The sequence below is a fragment of the Phascolarctos cinereus genome, unplaced genomic scaffold (assembly GCF_003287225.1).
Source record: "Phascolarctos cinereus isolate Bilbo 61053 unplaced genomic scaffold, phaCin_HiC Scaffold_726;HRSCAF=1367, whole genome shotgun sequence".
Classification (NCBI taxonomy): domain Eukaryota; kingdom Metazoa; phylum Chordata; class Mammalia; order Diprotodontia; family Phascolarctidae; genus Phascolarctos; species Phascolarctos cinereus.
This window is the reverse complement of record NW_027556098.1, coordinates 98,332,444-98,355,324: the sequence shown is the minus strand read 5'-3', so window position 1 is coordinate 98,355,324 and position 22,881 is coordinate 98,332,444. Positions and strand designations below refer to the sequence as shown.

Below are 22,881 nucleotides of genomic sequence, written 5' to 3'. Positions count from 1 at the left end.
TTACCCAAGGGCCCTAGTTTCCCAAGAGATACATGAATACTTTATCAATTATAAGATTGTAAATTTAGAGCTAGAAGGAACCTTAGAGGACATGTAGCAAAATGTTGTCACTTTTGCAAATGAGAAAACTGAAGATCAGAGAAGTTAAATGATTTTTCCAAGGTTATTACATAGATAACAATTTGCAGAGTTGGGGATTAAACTCAAGTATTTTGACTCCAAATCCTTGTGAATAGTATATTCTTCTCTAGGTTTTAGATTTACTTAAGAGCAGTCAAAATAACTAGGAATTATTCATGCTTATGCTTTTCTATTTTCTCTGTCCCCAGTTTGTTTATGAATTATTTATCCTTTTAAATGTATACCTTACAAAATTAAGCAAGTAGTATTCTACTTGTCCATTGACTTTCTTGGAGAACTTGCAAATCCAGCCCTGCTTATTGTTAACATAATTTTAATTAAGGAGTCACGAGTTGCTTGTTGAAACTTAACCATAATCTCATTCAGTGAGTGTGAGGCTTTATCCTTTGGATAACTGTTAAGTGAAATCCCAGGAAAGACAGAGCCAAAACAGGGTGGAAGAGGAAAGGACTGAATCTTGAGTATGAGGCTGAAGAAAAAAAGAATCTATCTCAAAGAATATTTTATCACGTTGCTTTCTCTTTGAAAGCTGTTCAGACCCACAGAGTCATAACTTGATTCTGTCAGAGGGCAGCAAAGGATTAAGTCAGATGTTTATGTCGTGTTATTAGAAAGAGGGTATCTGAAGGCTGCAGATTGTTCATCCAGAATATTTCAAAGGCTTTTCTGGTTCTTTTCAGCATAAAGAAAAGAAAACAACTTCCCACGTCCAGTAGGCAAAGCAGAGTTTTATGTAAGAAGCCTTCAGATTCTGATAAAAGTAGCCCTCCGGAAGGTAGAAATCTGGGCCAAGAATTAGATACAGACATGCAAAAAATAAAAATAACAACAATTCCATAAGACTGTGTTAACAGCACTAACCACAAAGACTCCTGCTGGGAGTTCTGTCACTCTCTTTAATCTTGGGTACTTTAGTCCTTGTCCATTTTCTTCATCAGGGAGTCTCACCAAAGCAAAACATCCTGATTAGGATCCTCATGGATTATAACTGAGAGTATTAAATAATTCTTTTAAAGGCTTAAAACTTCATAGTCTCACATAATGTACTTGGATGTAATCCATGCAGCTTAAAATTGGGTTAAAAATCTTGAGCTGAAAGCTCATAGTACAAAGGAAATACATGTATTTTAAATGATAGTTCAGAAACAGTTCAAAAGTCTATTTTTCCAGCTACAAGTTTCCATTTTGTTGATTTCGGTTGTTTTGAAATCAACTACCGCTCACAACAGAGCCAGTTAGTGGTTTAGCCACTGCTTTGTCCAGCTAACCCACTTCCTACCAAAGTATCATCTCCAGACCCTGCTGTTAAAACACGTATTTCTTATCTAGGGGAATAAAGGGAATGCCAAGCTAGTTTATTAGGTTTTCTAGACCTGGAGAAATAGGGTATTAGAAGGCCAGTTTGTGAGAAGTAGAAGGAAAAGCCAAGAGCTAAATTACCCAACAGCAAGATGGGGAAAGGTACTGTCTGGGCCCCAGGCAACTTACAAGACGTGAGAACAGAGTAAGAGTTCTCACTTTATCTGCCCCTGTCCCTACCAGTCTTTCTTAGTGAGACAGAGTGGTATGGTGAATAGAGGACCACATTTGGAGTTCCAAAGACGTGGGTTTGGATCGAACCACAGACATTTAACCTCTCTGAGACTCAATTTCCTTCTCTGTAAAATAAAGAGATTGAACTAGATGAACTCTAAGGTCCTGTCTGGCTCTAAATCAGTGATCCTGTAGAAATATCTCCTCACTTTCCTTCTCTCTCCTCCTCCCTTTATCTTTGTAAACTAGAGACAGATGACATCCAGCCGCCTTGAGACTGTTGAGAAAGTCTTCCTACCCCTTCTCCTTACCCTCCTTCTGAATCAGTTCATTCAAAGAGTGCCACCTTGTTCTTAAATCAAAGAAATAAGCATTCATCAAAGTGGGCAGTGTAGTTTGCATAGATTAAAGATGGACCTGCCCATTCTACATTATTTGTCCGCCATTATATTTGTCTCTCTAGGCCCTCTGTCTCTCTATATCTTCATCTCCGTTCTTCCTTCCATCTCTTCCTTCCCTCTTCCATCTTTTTTTTTTTTTGGCATACTACTTTAGATGAATGAATGAATGAAAAAACTTTTTATTAAGCTCTTACTGTGTGCAAAACAGTCTGCTAAATGCTAGGGATACAAATTTAAAAAAAAACCTAGGCCCTGCTTTCAAAGAGCTCGTATCCTAATAAGGGGAGACAATGTATTTGTCTGTAGTAAATTATTTACATCACAATACTTCAGAAGATCCATGGTTTAATCATTGTAGGAACTCTTTCTAAGAATTTTTTCAGCCCATTCTAGACTTTAGTGGCATGTTTTCATGAGCTGCTGTGGTTACTGTGGCCAAAATAATCCATTGCCTCCTGTCCAGCCTTCTTGGTGCTGAGCCTTTCCACACTTAGGTGTGTTGGTCCTCAAGTGGTAGAAGCACATCAGGCTGGGATGACCTTCCTGAAGTCAAGATGACCTCTATGCCAAAAGGAGACATCAGAAGACTTGCTTTTCTTTCACTCCTGAACCCCTTGCATTCTTGCTTCTTACGTCATTACTGGCTTGAAATTACTCTCTCCAAAGTTACCCATAATCTCTTAATTGACTAATCTAATGACCTTTTCTTAGTTCTCATCATTCATGTACTCTCTCCAGGATTCAACATGGTTGACCACCCTTTGCTCCCAGATACTCTCTCCTCTGTGGGTCTTTGTAAAGGACCCTTTTAGGTACCTTCCTATCTGTCTGACAACTCCTTTTCAGTCCCCTTTGCTTGGTCTTCATTACTATTTTGTCCCCTATTTGAGGGTATACCCCAAGGCCCACTTCTATTTCTACACCTTCTCTCTTGGTGATTGATTCATCTGATCTCATGGGTTCAGTTATGTCTGTGGACATGATTCTCAGATCTGTATATCCCACACTTTATTGGATAGTTTGAATTAGACACCCCATAGAAATCTCAAACTCAACATGTCCAAAATAGAAATATCACTGTCTTTTCCCCAAAACAATCCACCCCTCCTAATTTCCCTCTCAAGATCACAGGTACCCTCCTATCAGTCACCAAGGTTTACAAGCTCTGTGTCTTCACTTTGACTTCTCTCTCTCTTATCACAATCCAATCATTTGCTAAGTCTTTTCACAACATTTTTTTATCTGCCCCTTATTTCTACTCACAGCTACCACCATAGCTCAGGTCTTCATCTCTTCTTGTTTGGACCAATGCAATAGCTTCTTATTTGAGTTTCCATTATCCTCCTTGGTTTTTCAATTAAAGGCCTTTGCAGCCTTGCCCAACCTCTGTTTCTAAGGTTATTGGACAACCTAGGTGCATTAAGCCAGGTCCAGTAAAACTAACAACCAAGGGGATGAGGAACTACCCACATAGAGCTTCACTGACCTTTGAAAGTTACTGAGGCATCTTATGGGTTATGATGGGAAGCAAGAGCATTCCAAGAATGAACTGTGTGACCCTGAGCAAGACATATGGCCTCAGTCTGCCTCAGTTTTCTCAGTCATAAAATGATAATGAAAAATCATCTACCTGAAAAAATCATTGAGAATACAATAATAATAGTAAAGTGCTTTGCAAACCTTAAAGTGCTACATAAATGATAGTTTACAGTAAAGGTGATGATGATAACAAGGAACAGCCTGTTCAAAGCCACATGGATAGAACAAGAGATGCTGTGTGTGGAGTGGAACACAAATGTCTTTTACACTAAGATTTTTCTTAAATAGGAAAGAGGAACAGTGGTAGGGAAAGCAAGTAAGAATGGTTTTAAAGTTCTCACTATTTCACTTAAGGCCTAGCTAGCACTATTATGCTTTCCCATTTATCACTGTATTTCATCTACTGTCACTATCATTCAGAAATATAGAATTCATGGGATCATAGAGCTTGAAGATAATTTAGAGATCATCTGTTCCAAACCTTAAAATTTATAGTACATAAAGCCCACGGAGGTGAAGGATTTGTTCACATTATTACTTAGCCTCAAGGGGCCTAGTAAAAAGGAATGCCAGGTGTGTACAGTGTGAAGGAGTCATGGAAAGATGCCACAGGGCCTGAACGTCAGGAAGACCAAAGCTTAAATGCAACCTCAGATACTGTCTAGCTATGTGACCCTGGGCAAGTCATTTACCCTCTGCCTCAGTTTCCTCAACTGAAAAATGGGATAATAGTACCCACCCCTCAGGGTTGTTGTGAGAATCAAATAAGACAGTATTTGTACCAGCACATGATAGGCACTTAATAAATGCTTGTTTATTTCCTTTCCCAGGCATTGTAATTAAGGGTATATTCTTAGATATGTCTGGGTTGTTTCAGCCTAACCTTTTAGACATCAAATATCTCCTGAGATAAACGTCATTACTCTCTAGAGTTATGGGATTAGATCAAGGCTGACTCAGAGGACTTAGTGTAACCTACAACTTTCTCAGGGATTTGCTTCAAGTTTTACCTAGCCCAGGAGATCCAGGGACACTGTCCTAAGGCTACCCTAGACACCTGTACCAGAATCCTATTGAAAAATTTTAGAATCCACTAAAGGTGTGAGTTTCTGAGATTTAATCCTTTCCCTTTGGAAATCTAGAGGTCTGAACAAGAGAGGATCTCTGGAGATAGCCACGTTTTTTGTTGTCTTGTTGAATTCTCAGACAAGTCCTGAGAAACTTGGTATATGGGAAGAAAGCAGGAGCCCATGCTGAGCAGTGCTGAGTGGTAAAATACAAACAGAAAACCTCCTCCAAGCAGAGGAAAAAAAAAGATTAATCTCATCTTTTATTTTCCCACTCAGTAGGGGAGTGGGATGTGATTCACTGTATGTTTAATTTAGTTTTTATAGTTTTGGTAACATCCCACAAAGTGTGATGCTGATTTTTCTCATCTGCATATGTCACAGAAAATATTTAAGTATCGTTTAAATCAGTGTCAGAAATAAATTTTAAAAACATTACACGACTCATCCTGAGGACATACGTAAGCCGAGCTCATTTGTGCGACAGTCCACGTTGACGTCATTTTCTTGGAGTGAGTTCAGTTCTTGTACGTGCAGTTTAACAGGCCTTTAGCTGTTGAGCTCAGACTCTGCTGCTCTGGGTCTGATGCCCACAGTCTAATGTGCTTTTTGTTTGTGAGTATCTTTAAACAAAGACTTCAGAGCAATTTTTTTTTCAATTTTTAAGTTTGTAGATGAAAGCGATGCTGTCATGACCCTGAAACGTGAAGAGGAGTCTATGACGAACAAAGGTAAAAAGGAGAACTCAGCAGACAAAAATGTGTCCAGTAGCAAAATTGAATACCTTAGAGCTTAACTGACTTCATCGTGAGATGAAGGCCTCATTCTTATGTTAATCACTTGGATTTTTAATATGAAGTGTATTACTCCACCAATAATAGTAGGTTGAAGGCTATATAATCATGGTCAATACTGTTTGTAGATGGGGAACGATGCTGATTTGTATCATGTAATTCAAATTGCCAGAAAGGGTCCCATAGGCTTAAAATGATTTGGCCTACCCCTACAATCAGGGTGCCTGAAATTCTTCCCATTTTTTACCTTTGGTTTAGGGCAGGAGTGGAGAACCTGTGGCCTCGAGGCCACATGTGATCCTCTAGGTCCTCAAGTGCAGCCCTTAGACCGAAACTTGGAAGTTAGGATTCCATCAACGGGCCGCACTTGAGGACCTACAGGGCCATGTGTGGCCTCGAGGCCACAGGTTCCCTACCCCTGGTTTAGGGTATGGCTTCCAAATGCATACATCTTAATAGGGAAAAATAAAGTTAACTCCAGCAGACCCTAAGCTCCTTGAAGTCAGGGGTGGTTTTCATTTCGTCTTTTTTGTAGCCAGTGCTTAGCACAGCATCTTACATGACCTGTGATTGTATGGATTTAGTTTAGTTAGCTCTCTGTGAAGAGATTCCTTCATAGCTTTATAGTCTTAGTGGCCTGGAGCACTGAGAGGTCAAGTGACTTACCCAGGGTCTCACATCCAGTATATTCCAAGAAGTTGGACTTCAATCCAGGTCTTTTTATCTCCAAGAAAAGCATTCTTTCCCCTATGCCGAGCTGTCCCAACATTGCATATAGTAGGTATTTAATAAATGCTCATTGGCTTGGATAGGATTTACCGTTAAGTTGGATGAATAGATTTTGAGTTGTAAGGGGCTTGAGAGATCATTTAGTTAAATTCTCTCCCCCCCAATTTTTTTGCTTTATTTTCTTTTTATTAAACTTAATTAAACAAATTTACAAGCATTTCTCTCCCACCTACCTCCCTCCTAGCCTAAGGGAAAACAAAAACAAACAAACAAACAAAACCTCTTGTAACAAATGTACATAGTCAAACAAAAAAAAAACCTCATTGGTCATGTCCAGAAATATATGTAAGCCCATCGCCTCTCTGTCAGGAGGTGAGCAGCATGTCTATCATTTGCACTTTGGAATCCTGGTTTGTCCTGCATTGATCAGAGACCTCCAGTCTTTCACAGTTGTCTGTTTTCACAGTTCAGCCACTTTATTTGGAATTGAGACCAAAGGAAGTTAATTGATGTTCCCAGGATCACACAACTGTTAAGCTTGTGAGGCAGGATTCGAACTCTCATCAGTCCGACTGGAGGCTCAGCATTTTGTCCACTAGGTTACCTCTGCCTTGTGCATAGTAGATACTTCATAACTGCTTATTGTACTCAATTAATTATTGTATTTATTGTAATTTTTATATTCAGTTAATTCATTAGTATGAATTATTTTAGAGTAAGAGAAAGTCATAGTTGATAAAGAACAGGTGGATTAGATAATCTATCAGTAAACTTTTATTAAACACTTTGTGTCAGGCACGATGCTAAGTGCTGGGAATACAAAAAAAGAGGCAAAAGACTGTCTCTGCCCTCAAGGAGGTTACAATCTAACAGGGACCCTGAGGATCAGAGGAGTGATGTGACTTAAGCAACATCACGCACTGAATAGAATTAGGATATAGCCTAAAACCCTAATTTCACTACTTTTAAGTAGCCAGCTAAAACGTTTAGAAAACTGGGCCCTGTGAGAACAGTATAATTTTTAATTGAAGGTATTGAAGAGTACTGGAAAGGTCCAAATAAGGGGGCAGTAGCCAGAGAGGGAACCTCTATTATAAAGAGCTGGGGACAAAGGGAAAACCATGAGGACCCTGGATTCCTAGTCCTTTGGGCCATGATGGGGTAAGGAAACCCAAGGCAGATTGCTTTTTTTGCATCATTTGATCTTGGTCCCTGACACACACCTATGAACCAGAGATTGCAGTGCTTCCTTGTGGCTAAAAGTTTCTTCCTATTATATTCTCAAATTAGTGTGGCAAAAGTGCTCTTAGGCAGGGCCAAGATGTTGGAGAGTAGCCAGGAAGTTGCTTGAGCACTCCCTACTTTCCTTCAGAAACAGCGTTAAATCAAGCCTCTAAAAGAATTCTGGAGCAGCAGAATCCACCAAAAGACTGACCGAAACAATTTTTCCACCCAAGATAACTTAGAAGGACTTCGGTAAAGGTCTGTTTCACTTGGGTAAAAGGGGAGTAGCGCCCACTGCAGGCAGTGTTCAGGCAAGCAAGCCAGAGGCTATTAGCCACAGGAAAGATTAGCTCCCGAGGCCCCTGGGTCATGGCTAAGCAAGCTAGTGGTACATGGGACCAGCTGTGAGGCCTCCAGCCCCAGCACAGAAAGCAAACTGCCAGCCCCAGAGCTCAAGGCACAACAGGCACAATTAGGCTGGCCCACCCTAGCAGAGTGAGCAGGCCCCCACCCCAGAGGCCTCAGCACAGAAAGCCAGGCCCCCGGCCTCCAGTGCAGGAAGCTTGGGACAGTGCCCCAGGAGCAGAGCTCAACTTGAACAGAAGAGCTCTGACCATAGAAAGCTACGATGAAGACAGGGAACATCCAAACACAAACTGAGAAGAGGACCACAGTGTCAAAATGCTTACATGCGGAGACTTAAAGGGGAATGTGAATTGGTCTTAAGCCCAAAAAGTTCTCTTGCAAGAGCTCAAAAAATGATTTTAAGAATTAAGCAAGAAGTAGAAGAAAAACTGGGGAAAGAAGTGAGAGTTATGCAAGAGCATTATGAAAAAAAAGCGTCAACAGCTTGGAAAAGAAAGTACAAAAAATTGACTGAAGAAAACAAGTCCTTAAAAAATAGAATCAGCAAGATGGAAAAAAAATCTACTGAAGAAAACAATTCCTTTAAAAGTAGAAATGGCCTAATGGAAAAGAAGGCACAAAAGATAATTGAAGAAAATAATTCCCTAAAAATTAGAATTGGGCAAGTATAAACTAATGACTCTATGACACATCAAGAATCAGTCAAACAAAATTGAAAGAAAGAAAAAATAGAAGAAAATATAAAATACGTCATTGGAAAAACAACTGACCTGGAAAATAGATCCAGGAGAGATAATTTAAGAATTATTAGAGTACCTGAAGGCCATGATCAAAAAAAAAGAGCCTGGACAGCATCTTTCAAGAAATTATCAAGGAAAACTGCCTTGGTATCCTAGAACCAGAGGTAAAATAGTCATTGAAAAATCCACTGATGACCTCCTGAAAGAGATCTCAAAATGAAAACTGCAAGGAATATTGTAGCCAAATTCCAGATTTGTCAGGTCAAGGAGAAAATACTGCAAGCAGCAAGAAAGAAACAATTGAAATATAAAGGAGCCACAATCAGGATTAAACGGGATTTAGCAGCTTCTGGCCTGGAGATGATATTGTGGAAAGCAAAGGAGTTGGATTACAACCAAAAATCAATTACCCAGCAAAAATTGAGCATAATCTTTTAGGGGGAAAGATGTACATTCAATGAAATTGAACTTTCCTGACTTTCCTGATTTTCCAACTTTCCTGATGAAAAGACCAGTGCTGTACAGAAAATTTGCTCCTCAAAACTAGAGTCAAGAGAAGCATAAAAAGGTAAAAGGGAAAGAAAAGAAACACATGGTATTCAGTAAGGTTAAACTGTTTACATCCCCACATGGGAAGATAATACTTCTAACTCTTAAGAACTGTATTTTATTAGGGCAGTTAGAAGGAGTAAACTTAGACTGAGGGTGTGGGTATAAGTTGACTTTGATGTGACGATGAAAAAAATTATTAAGGAGTGAAATAAAAGGATTGTACTAGGAGAAGAGGAAAGGGGGAGGCAGAATGGGGTAAATTATATCACATGAAGAGTTATGAAAGACCTGTTACAATAGAGGGAAAGAAGGGAGGGGGTGAGCATTGTTTGAACTTTACTCTCATCGGATTTAGCTCAAAGAGGGAATAACACGCACACTCAGTCGGGTAAAGAAATCTATCTTACCATATAGAGAAGTAGGGGAAAAGCGGAAAAGAAAGGGGAGAGAGTAATAGAAGGGAGGGCAGATTGAGAGAGGTGGTGGTCAGAAACAAAACACTGGTGAGGAGGGACAGGATGAAAGGAGAGAGAGGAAAAAAAAGTACAAACGGGAAAAATAGGATTGAGGGAAATACACAGTTAGTAATCATAAGTGTGAATATGAATGGGGTGAACTATCCCATGAAACAGAAGTGGATAACAGAGTAGACTAAAAAACAGAATGCTACAATATGTTGTTTACAAGAAACACATTTGTAGCACAGAGAGACGCACAGATTAAGGGTAAAGTTCCAGAGCATGATCTATTATGCTTCAGCTGAAGTAAAAAAAGCAGGGGGTAGCAATCTTGATCTCAGACAAAGCAAAAGCAAAAAGTGATGTAATTAAAAGACAAGGAAGGAAAGTACATCCTTTTTTTTTTTTAAAGGCAGTTGGGGTTAAGTGACTTTCCCAGAGTCACACAGCTAGTAAGTGTCAGGTCTGAGGCCGAATTTGAACTCAGGTCCTCCTGACTTCAGGGTAAGTGCTCTATCCACTGTGCCACCTAGCTCCCCCAAGGAAATTACATCTAGCTAAAAGGTACCACAGACAACGAAGTAATATCAATACTAAACATATGCATCAAATGGTATAGCATCCAAATTCTTACAGGAGAAATTAAGTGAGTTACAGGAAGAAATACACAGTAAAACTATACCAGTGGGGGACCTCAATCTCCCCCTCTCAGAAGTTGACCACAGACTCTAACCACAGAAAGAATTTAAGGAGGTGAATAGAATGTTAGAAAAGTTAGATATGATAGACCTCTGGAGAAAATTAAATGGAGATAGACAGGAATATACCTTTTTCTAGGCTGTACATGCCACCTATAAAAAAAACCCGACCATTTATTAAGGCATTAAAAATCTCACATTCAAATGCAGAAAGGCAAAAATATTAAATGCATCCTTTTCAGATCATGATACAATAAAATTACATATAATAAAAGCTATGGAAATAATTGGAAACTAAATAAAACAACAAATCAGAGAAATAATCAATAATTTCATCAAAGAGAATGACAATAATGAGACAGTATACCAAAATTTATGGAATGAAGTCAAAATAGTAACTAGTGGAAATTTTATATCTCTAAATGCTTACATGAATAAAATAGAGAAAAAGCAAATCAGTGAATTGGGAATGCAATTAAAAAAATTAAAAATCCTCAATTAAATACAAAATTAGAAATTCTGAAAAATCAAAGAAGAGATTAATAAAGTTGAAAGTAAGAAAACTATTGAACTAATAAAACTAAGAACTGGTTTTATGGGGGGGGAAACAATAAAATAGATAAAACTTTGGCTAATTTCATAAAAAAAAAGAAAGAAGAAAACCAAATTACACGTCTCAAACATGAAAAGGGTGAAGTCACCACCAATGAAGAGGAAATCAAAATAATAATTAGGAGCTATTTTGCCCAACTCTATGCCTATAAATCTGACAATCTAAGTGAAATGGATGAATATTTACAAAAAAAAATATTAATTGCCCAGATTAATAGAAGAGGAAATAAAATCCTTAACCCTATTTTAGAAAAAGAAATTGACAACCCATCAGTGAACTCCCTGAGGAAAAAATCTCCAGGGACAGATGAATTTCTAAATGAAATCAACCAAACATTTAAAGAACAATTAACTCCAATACTATGTAAACTGTTTGGGAAAATAGCCAAAGAAGGAATTCTACCAAATTGCTTTTATTGCATAAATATAGTGCTGATACCTAAATCAGGAAGAGCCAAAATAGAGAAAGAAAATTGTAGACCAATTTCCCCAATGAATATTGATTTAAAATTTTTAATAAAATGTTAGCAAAGAGATTGAAGCAATTTATCACAAGGATAATACACTATGATCAGGTGATATTTATACCAGGAATGTAGGGGATGGTTCATTGTTAGGAAAACTATCAGCATAATTGACCATATCAATAACAAAACCAACAGAAATAATATGATTATCTTAATACATGCAGATAAAGCTTTTGACAAAATCAGCACCATTCCTATTAAAAACACTAGAGAGCATAGGAATAAATAGAGCTTTCCTTGAAATAAGTAGTATCTATCTAAAACCATTAGCAAGCATTATCTGTAGTGGGGACAAGCTAGAAGTCTTCCCAATAAGATCAAGAGTGAAACAAGAATGCCTGTTATCACCACCATTATTCAATATTGTACTAGAAATGTTAGCTTTAGCATTAAGAAAAGAAAAAGAAATTGTAGGAATTAGAATAGCCAATGAGGAAACAAAACTATAGGTCTTTGCAGATGATATGACGGTATACTTAGAGAGTCTAGAGAATCAACTGAAAACTACTTGAAATAATTAACAACTTTAGCAAAGTCCAAGGATATAAAATAAGCACATAAATGAGTAGCATCTTTATGTTACCAATAAAGCCCAGCAGCAAGAGATAGAGAAATTCCATTTAAAGTAACTGTAAACAATATAAAATATTTGGAAATCTATTTGCCAAGACAAACCCAGGAAATATATGAATGCAGTAACAAAACGCATTTCACACAAATAAAGTCAGATCTAAACAATTGGAAGAATATCAATTGCTCATGGGTAGGCTGAACTAATATAATAAAAATGACAATTCTGCCTAAACTAATTTACCTATTCAGTGCCAATCAAACTACTAAAAATTATTTTACAGAGCTAGAAAAAATAATAACAGAATTCATCTGGAAGAACAAAAGGTCAAGAATATCAAGGGAATTAATAAAAAATGCAAAGGAAGGTGACTTGGCTTCATCATATCTGAACCTATATTATAAAGTGACAATCATCAAAACTATTTGGTACTGGCTAAGAAATAGAGTGGTGGATCAGTGGAATAGATTAGATTCACAAGACATAGTAGTAAGTGACTATAGTAATTTACTGTTTGATACACCCAAAGACTCCAGCTTCTCACTATTTGACAAAAAATACTGGGAAAACTGGAAAATAGTAAGGCAGAAACTAGGCATAGACCAACATCTCACATCCTGTACCAAGATGACGTCAATAGGGGTACATTATTTAGATATAAAGGGTGACACCATAAGCAAATTAGTAGAGCAAGGAATAGTTTAATTCTCAGATCTATGGAGAAGGGAAGAATTTATGACTAAATAAGAGGTAGAGAACATTATGAAATGCAGAATGGATCATTTTGATTACATTAAATTAAAAAAGTGTTTGCGCAAACAAAACCAACACAACCAAGATTGGAAGGAAAGCAGAAAGATGGGAAACAATTTGTATAGCCAGTGTTTCTGATAAAAGGCCTCACTTCTCAAATATATAGGAAACCAAGTCAAATGTATAAGAATACAAGTCATTCCCCAATTGATAAATGGTCAAAGCATATGAATAGGCAGTTTTCAGATGAAGTAATCAGAGATGTCTATGGGCATATGAAGAAGTGCTCTAAATCACTTTTGATTGGAAAAATGCAAATTAAAACAACTCTGGGGTACCACCTCACACCTGTCAGATAGGTTAATGTGACAGAAAAGGGAAATGATAAACATTTGAGAAGATGTGGGGAAATTGGGGCACACTTATACATTGTTGTGAACTGATCCAAAGGGCAATCAAACTGTGCATACTCTGATCCAGCAACACCACTATTAGGTTTATATCCCAGAGACATACTAAAAAAGGCTAAGGGTCTATGTGTATAAAGATATTTTCATGAATTTATTTTGATTCATCAACAATCACTTCCATAAGCTTTTTAGTTTACAAAAATATTTATGGCAGCTCTTTTTGTGATGGCAAAGAATTGGAAATTGAGGGGATGCCCATCAGTTGGGGAAAGGCTGAACAAGTTGTGGTATATGATTATAATGGAATATTATTGTGCTGTAAGAAATGATGAGCAGGGGGTAGCTACATAGTACAGTGAATAGAACTCTGGCCTTGGAGTCAGGAGGACCAGCGCTCAAATCTAGCCTTAGACACTTGACACTCACTAGCTGTGTGACTCTGGGCAAATCACTTAACCCCAATTGCCTCACCAAAAAAGCAAAAAAAAAAAAAGACGAACAGTCAGATTTCACAAAAACCTGGACGGACTTACATGAACTGATTCTGAATGAAGAGAGCAGAATTTAGGAGAACATTGTACATTTTAATAGCAACATTGTGTGGTGATCAGCTATGTCTGATTTAGCTCTTCTCAGCAATACAAGGATCTAAGATGATTCCAAAGGACTCATGGTAGAAAATACTACCCACATGCAGAGAAAGAACTATGGATTGTGAATGCAGATGAAAACATACTATTTTCATTTTTTTTCGTTTTTTGTTCTTTGTGTTTTATCTTTTGTTCTGTTTCTTCTTTTTCGACATGACTAATGTAGAAATATGTTTCCAAGATTGTACATGTATAACCTGTTATTATATTGCTTGCCGTCTCGCAGAAGGGGGATGGAAGGGAGGGAGAAAAAATTTGGAACTCAAAATTTTATGAAAAATGAATGGTGAAAACTATCGTTACATGGAATTAGAAAACATAAGATACTATTTCTAAAATAATAAAATAATATGAAAGGAAAATAGGGGGTTGTTAACACATTGTGCACTATTACAGATAACTCCCTTTTGAATTTATTGGCCAATTAGGTAAAGAACATTTACATATACTAACATGACACAAATCATATCTTAAGGGTACAAAGGTCTACAAAGGGACAAGAGGTTGAAATGTACATGTATGCTGGGGTTGTCCTGCCAGAGGAGTACCTGTTCTGCTGCTGCCTAACTTTATTACCTTGGGCAAGTCATGTCACCCTGGGCCTCAGTTTACTCACCTGTAAAAGGAAGAGTTTTTCATAAATAGAGACCTCAAAAGTACCTTGTTATTCATTGGTCTAGTCGTGTCCAATTCTTTGTGACCTGTGGGCCATAGCACACCAATACTGTCCTTGTGATTTTCTTGGCAAGGATACTGCAGTGGTTTGCCATTTCCTTCTCCAGCTCATTTTACAGATGAGGAAGTTGAGGCAAAAAGGATTAAGTGAGCTGCCCATGGTTACTCAGGATTTGAACTGGGTCTTCCCAACTCCAGACCCAGCACTTTATCCACTGAGCCATCTAGCTGCCACAAAAGGACATTAGAGGTCTTCTAATCTAACCCTTTCAATATACAGGGAGGAAACTGACTCGTCCAAGGTCATTATGCCAGTATTTTGAATTCAGGTCCTTTGACTACAAATCTAGTACTCCCCTTGGTTTTCTAAAGTCCTTCCCAGCTCTTACTTTTAGTAATCCTGCCTCCCTGCAAAGTTGCCTCTGTGCAGGGTGGTAAAGATCTTGGGGAAAGAGGGTGGGGAGAGGTTTGCGGGAGAATGGGAATGAGGAATCCGACTCACTCCTGAGGAGTTGTCACCTGTACCATGAATAGCAGGTAATGAAAACCAGTTACATCCAGCATCCCTTGGATCATCATCTTAAACACTTTGCAGAAAGATGGTTTTAAATTACCCAGAGAATACCATGGTACTGTTTTACATACAGATGTTTTAATACAGGGACAAATTGTTTATGGATGGGTTGTTATTTATTTTTTTATTGACATTCTTTTTCTTTTGGGTTATTGTCTCATCATTAAAATGTGATTGTTTTCCTTTTACAAGGATTAGTCTCAGTGGAAGATAAACTGAAATTGTGTGCTGATACTCCAGAAATAAAACAGAACTCTTCACCACTTAACTTGGAAAGGTGAGACTACGGCAATTACGGAGACTCAAAATGATTTTAATTATACTGTTGAAATGCAGTTATCAGTGTTGAAGTACAAGAAGAGCAAAATAATGGTAACAAACAGAGATGATGAGTGGGGACCAAATTATGTGGAGGGAAGAAACACTATGAGGGTGAATCTCATCAATCTAAATCTGGATGATACCTCAGGCCAACCTCCGTTCATTTTATGGATGGGGAAACTGAGGCCCACAGAGGTTAGGTGGCATACCCAAGGTCACTGGGCTAGTGGGAATCAGAAATGGGGTATGAACCCAGGTTGTCTGAGTTCATAGTTCATGCTCTTAACACTGTACTATATTTCCTTCTTGACTTTCTTCTAAATCAGGGTTTCCTAATTGGGGTCCATAGATTTCAGTGGGCCTGTAAATCTGCATAGGAAAAAAAATTACATCTCTATTATGGTATAATTGGTTTTTTTGCCATACAGTGTCCTTTATTTATGCTTTTAAAAACCTTATTCTGAGAGGTGTGGGGGGGGGTCCATAATCTTCACTAGCCTGCTAACAGGGTCTAGGACACAAAAAAAGTTTGTCTTTTCATTCATTTCATATTTCCCTCAGGGGACAGGGATCTAGAATGTTCACCATTCTTCATGTTCTTCATTACTCATGTGGTAATGAAATAGGGCATGTTACACTTGGTTCTCACAAGGAGTAGCTAATCCAAATTATTGTAAAGCTGTCACAGAATAGAAGATGGGACCTGCCTGAGGTATGCTTATGAAGGAATGGAACTGATTTTCCGGTATGGCTTTTGGAATCAGCCTCATTACTTTGCCATCACATCTCATCTGTGTAATTGTAGCCAGCTTCTTAAGATACCAGCATTTCCCTGACTTGAAACTCGTGAAACTTTTTAAAAATAAAATAATCTTAAATTTTTAGATGTTCAGTCTTAGAAGGCATGTGGCTAACTGAATCAAATCAAATCTTTGATTTTTTTTTTAAATGCCTGGCAGGTTTTATCCAGGGTAAAGAACGTCTTAATTAAGAAGAAAATGAGCATACCTAGGAAATGCATACCTAGGAAACAAAAGATCTTGTATTTGGCAGAGGGGAGACAAATTTAGTCCAGCTTAATAGGAAACCTCCACAGGATTTGCAAGAGCAAAGCTGCCATTTTCTTCTTCTCCTATACTTGCTTTGTGGTCCCCGTGAGAATCATTTAGCCACTCCCTGCCTCACTTTAACCATGTGAAGTTCGAGGCATTTCTCAGTTTGCTCCACTATAAAATGTAGGGTTCCTTCCAGCTCTTAAGCAATCCTTAAGCAATCTTAATATGAGCAATCTCAGAGTTCCCACCCTTCCACCCCCAACCCAACCTGTTGTTTCCAGGCTGCTGGTTTTGTTTATGTTGAAGAAATGAAATCAATTCTGCAAAGATCTTTCAGATGCTTGGAACAGTTAGTCAGGGTGCATTTGTTAAGCACTTACTATGTGCCAGGCACTATGCTAAGTGCTGGGAATACAAAAAAAAAAAAGATAGAAATTCAGTCCCTGACCTTCAGGAACTCACATTCTAATGGGAGAGACAATATGTAAGTGTACTTATAATTTATACATATATGCATACATATGTATATACTTGCACATATAGACACATTTGTCTATGTATACCTATATGTGTAAAGCAAGAGTTCTTAATCTGTGAACTTAAAAAAAATTGATAATTGTATTTCAAATTAGTTTTCTTTGTAATCCTATGTATTTTATTTTATGCATTTAAAAACATGATTCTGAGATGGGATCCATACACTTCACCAGTCTGCCAAAGGGGTCCATGACACAGAAAGGTTAAAAATCCCTTATATAAATAGAAAGATATCTCAGTGGGAAGGTACATCGGTCAGGGGCTGGGGGTTCAGAGAATATATGGAAAGGTCTTCTATAGAATGTGAAAAATAATTCAATTAAGGTACATCATTTAATTTAACATATATAATTAATAACATTTTAAAAGTTTTGTTTTTTTGTGTATCTTATGTTAAAAGACAAAGAGTTTTTATGTTTTTTTCAATTTTATTTGATTCTCCATTTCAAATTCTTTCTCTCCTCCCACCCAGTTCTCTGCCCATTGAGAAGACAAGAATTAGAAAATCCATTACAAATATGAAGACAAGACAGAGTGTTTAAGAGAGGCATCATGGTAGCAGGGGTGGGGAACCTGCGGCCTCAAGGCCACATGTGGATTCAGTCAAAGGGCCACACTTGAGGACCTAGAGGGCCACGTTGATTCAGTCGAAGGGCTGCACTTGAGGACCTAGAGGGCCACATGTGGCCTCGAGGCCACAGGTTCCGCACTCCTGGCAGAGAGGACAGAGAACCAGCCCAGAACAGAAGTCTTCTTGCAGTCTTTCCTCTAACACTTACTGGTTGTGTGACCCTGGGCAAGAAACTTGACCTCTCATTGTTCTAAGTACTTTTGCAAAACTCTAAATTACAAAGTAGATATCGACCTTTGTAACCTGCCCCCCTTAACTTTCTAGTCTTCTTACACCTTATACAGCCCCTCAACCCTGCTCTGAGATCGAGTGAGAGTGGCCTCCTGTCTATTCCTCGTATAAGGTACTCTATCACCAGACTCTGGGCACTTTCTTTGACTGTGCCTTATGCCAAGAATACCTTCCTTCCTCATCTCTGCCCCCTGGCTTCTGGCTCCCATCAAGGCCCAGCTAAAATGCCACCTCCTACAGGAAGACTTCCTCAGTTCCTCTTAATTCTAGTGCCTTTCTTTGGTTGGTAATCTACAATTTATCCGGAATATTTGGACATAATTGCTTACCTATTGTCTCCCCCATTAGACTGTGAGTTTCTTGAAAGCAGGGACTGTCCTTTGTCTCCTTTTGTATCCCCAACACTTAGCACATTGCCTGGCACATAGTAGTAGGTGCTTAATAAGTGTTTATTGATTGACTGACTGACTGAGAAAGGAGGTTTCCTCACCAAGTTTCCTCTGCCAGTGAAATCACAAAAAAAAGAGAGAGAAACAGTGGCAAGAGACAAAAGTTTTTGTTTGACTGCACCTGCATGATGGAGAAGTGCATGCTGGGAATGCATGAAATAAACATAATTGTGTTTATGTAAATGTATGTGAATGTGTTGGATCTTTGCACTTGAATACACTGTCATAATATTAGGAGAAAAAGAGCTTTTGCTGCAGATGTTTTTCTGATGCTTTTTTTTTAAAAGTCTGTCCTTGTTATAAATAAAGCTTCTGGGGAACCTGGAGCTGTTCATAAAATATAAATATGGCAGCTGTGGGGTATAGGTTTGTTTTGTTTTGTTTTTGAGAGATTGCTTATCTAAAATGATACGTTCAAGATTTAATGAAACTTTGTAAAAATAATTCATCCCTGATCTAGAAATGCAATCCCCATGTGAGGAAATATGGCCAAGGGAACACAGAAGCTGGTAGCAAAAGGATTTTCTCAACCAATGTACTTCCGTACAAAGCATTTTAATAAGTTGCCCCAACTTATTAACAGTGTTACTAAAAAGGCAAGACATCTTTCCAAAGTTTCTGACAGAAAGGAGGATAATTAATGAGCATTCAGACACATTGTTCAGTGTTCTTAACAGACAATTAAGCATTAGAATATATAGTGTTCTTAAACTACACAACCTCAACTGAATTTAGACAGGGTAATTAATGCCAGAGAGTTATGTTGGCAATAGAATTTTTCATTTGATATTAAATCTCCAGTTTCAAGAAGAACCTGAAAGTATAAACTACACTATAACTGTTCGCATGGACATCAACATGATGTGCACATTTGTTGTTAATAAATAAACTCACGATGCCATAAGAAGACCATTTTAATTCATGACTTGTATATATATGGGTACCATTGTGTAGGAAGTGTTCCAGCTAACTTATCTAATTAGATATTCTTTGCCAACTAGCAGCAAAATTACAAATTTCCCTGCTAATATTTTTGACCTGCTCTGTGACTTGGGCATTACGTCTTTTTGTGTCTCAATTTAGGGCAGCTAGGTGGCATAAAGCACTGGCCTTGGATTTAGGAAGACTCATCTTTATGAGTTCAAATCCAGCCCCAGACAATTACTAGCTGTGTGACTCTGTTTGCCTTAGTTCCTCATCTGTTAAAAAAAAAAAAAAGCTGAAGAAGGAAATGGCAAACCACTTTATGATCTTTGCCAAGAAAACCCCAAAATGGAGTCAAGAAGAGCTGGACACAACTGAAATGACTAAGAAAAATGCCTCAATTTCCCCACCTGTAAAATGAGGAACTCGGTGGCCTCTAAGGTGCATTCTAGCCCTAAATCTATGATTCAGTGACCCCATATAATCAAAGCAAGGGATGACCAGTGGATAGCCCATGTATTCCAACAGTACCCATACTTTGTCAAGACATTTAAAGGAAAACCCCTATGCTAGGGGAGGCCCTTCTGTGGAGAATATGTTAGAGGTCATGGGCAAGAGTTGCACAGGATGAGAAGGCATAATTGAGCTGCCATCTGTATAGTTGGAAAAGGTAACCACACCAAGGATCAGAGCCGAGCAAACAAAACATGGTTGTTGATTGATTGCTTAGATCAGGGGTGGCAAATTACTGCTTGAGGGCCAAATCCAGCCACCTGTTTTTGTACTAACCATGAGCTAAGAATAGCCTTTATATTTTTAAATATAATAAAATTTTATTTGAAAATTTTAAAAAAATATTGTTGGCTCTCAAACCATATAAAACAAGCAGCTGGATTTGGCCAGCGGGCCTATAGTTTGATGACCCCTGGCTTAGATCAATCTGCACATGTATCCAAGTAGAAAAATCAGGCTTTTCCAATTTTTACAATAAGAAATGGCATAATTTTTAGCAAATGATACATTGAAGGAGTCTAGGTGATCCTCTAACAATCTAAAAAGTAATTTATATTTGGTGTTCAAGTGTGTTTATTGCGTTGTCATAGATGTATTGTCTGTATTGCACAAGATCTCTTACAAACATATCCCCACGCTTGACTCTAAGTGTGTCTGTGATTAACAGCTTGCTTACTAATAAACTTACTTAAAGGTTGGCACATATCCTCGTGTAGATTTCATCAAGCCCTGGAACATGCATCAATGACTAAATGAGATTTAATGTCTCATGAAAAACCCAAGTAAAAAAATCTAAGGCACATGCTATGGTATGCACTTGGATGGACAACCTATAAAATTTGTTCATCTGTGTGTGTGTGTGTGTGTGTGTGTGTGTGTGTGTGTGTGTGTAGGGCCTAGAACTGTGATTTTATTAGTATAGGAATCTCCAACCCCCTGATGTGGAAATTCCCTCTGCCATTACAGGTAGGTACCTTCTCTACAATTTATGGTCTTAGAGAGTTGTCTCAAGCACTGAGAAGTCAGTGACTTGCCCAAGGTCACACAGTCAATGTGTCTCAGAGATGAGACTCGAACCCAAGCCTACCAGACTCTGAGGATGGCTTTCTATCTACTGTTCTGTACTGTCCTCTCCCCCCTCCTTTGAAGCACAACAAATTGGCCTAAAATTAAACGGGAAGGAAAGAAGGAAAGATGCATTTATTTAGTGCCTGCTATGTGCCAGGGACTGTGCTAAATACTTTACAAATATTATCTCATTTGATTCTCACAACAACCCTACAATGTAGGTGTTATCATTATCTCCATTTTATAGTTGAAGAATCTGAAGCACTCAGATTAAGTAGCTTCCCAGGGTCACACAAGGAGAAAATGCCTGAATCTGAATTTAAATCCAAGAGCAAGAGGAAGGAAGATCCGTGGATTACCATTGATAAATGGCACAGTTATTTTAATTACCTCAAGCCTTTTTGTGAAACAAAAGCCCATATTTTTCAACGTAGCATTATTTTTGCTCTAATGATGTATGGCTTTGAATCATGGGATTCTTCAGTCAGGATGCTTGGAATGGCTGAAGCTGAAGATCACCCAAAGGGCAGTGGAGAGGCACACGGGAGTGCAAGTAGACTGCCACACGTTGCCAAGAAGGAATCACACAGGAGAGGATGTGTGAAAGATGTCCTCAAAGAAATGTCACCAGGAAAAATAAGGAAGGACTGGTCACATGGGGAGCGAAGAATAGTCAGTGCTCAGCCAGCATCCTCCATTGGTGTCCACATGCTCTCTGGAGGATACAAAGAGAGCTCAGTGAATGGGTCCTCCCATTGCAAACTTACAGGGGGAAATGGATGAGAATTGCACCAGAGGAGCAGGTGGTTTGCTGTGCACTGTGGGGAGGAAACATTCCCATCAGTTATCCCTTGGAGTATTGGAGCATTTTCCAACAAAATAACAAAACTTGTAAAGACCTGACTCAAGGCAAGCTAGAATTTAGAAACCTGTCCCCCTATTCCCTAACTCCCCTGCCCTTCTGCATATAGATAGTATTACCTCTCAGACTGATGCCCCCTAAGCCGAGCAGCCCCAACGTGTCTGATCTGGGGAAATGTTTTAGTTGAAAAAGCTTCTTCGCAAGGCAGCGAAAATAAGTAAGAAACAAGGGTATACTGTTAATAAAGGAAATTATCACACATTCTGCCCAAATTGGGTCAGAAAAAAATTGAAAGCCACATTTGCCAGAGACTTTGGAATTTAACCCAATCTAAAAGTAATTAGCATAACCACCCAAAAAGAGGTTTTCATTATTACATTTCTTTCCTCCTAATAATTTTTGAGAGGTCATGAGACATAGTGGATAGTAAGATGTCCTCAAAGCTAGAAAGAACTGGACTTAAGTCATCCCTGTGACAGATTCTGACTGTGTGACCATAGGAAAATCACTTAACTTCTCACTACTATCAGCTACTTTTTCCAGAGAACATACTGACCTGTATTGGTAGAGGGAATTACCTATACTGGTGAAATCACAGTTTGAGCCCTCATCCCTACTAATTTTTTTAGAATTTCACCAAAGAAAACTTATATTTATACCTGAATTGACCCTAGATTTAAAATGATAAACCATGTCTTATTTATGTTCAGTTTATCAACAGATGATTTAAGTCCATACCCATGGAAGAAAGAAGAAGGGTTTATGAAGGAAGATGTTGCAATTTCTTTGGTAAAGCCTCCTCAAAGCACCTGTGTCAAGGAAACAGTAGTAAAACTGATGGCTCAATTAAGGTAAAGGCATCTCTGTACTGCTGTCTTGATCTTACTGGCACACATTTTAATTCTTCACATTAAGAACTCCTAAGACTTTCTAATCCTTGATTTTTCTTTCCACTGAATTTGTCACTGGTCAGAACATCCTACTAAACCACTTAGCAGCATGTGGCATCAATACATAAAGTCAGATTGTGGCCCTTCAGCAATACTACCAAGGAACAGCCTGTTGGTTAGAAGAATAAAGTGGGAATTAGTCCTATTCTGTGGGTTTTTAAAATGTGAGTCTGGTTCTTTAAAAAAAAAAACCACATTATTTATTAATTTTAACATTATTTTCTTTTAAATTTTGAGTTCCATATTCTCTTCCTCCCTCCCACCTCTCTCCTACCCCTGAAAAAGCAAACAGTATTATATTAGTTATACATGTGAAATAGTGCTAA

General features: G+C 38.2%; 1 protein-coding gene across 1 annotated transcript in view; it reads left to right on the top strand.

The window, feature by feature from the left end:
- Positions 1 to 22,881, top strand: part of MORC1 (MORC family CW-type zinc finger 1) — a 189,254-nt gene that overhangs the window by 146,555 nt on the left and 19,818 nt on the right. The window contains exons 21-23 of the mRNA XM_020999849.2: positions 5,349 to 5,412; positions 15,207 to 15,291; positions 22,316 to 22,456. Coding sequence (XP_020855508.1) covers positions 5,349 to 5,412; positions 15,207 to 15,291; positions 22,316 to 22,456 — 290 coding nt within the window. The remainder of the gene's footprint in view (positions 1 to 5,348; positions 5,413 to 15,206; positions 15,292 to 22,315; positions 22,457 to 22,881) is intronic.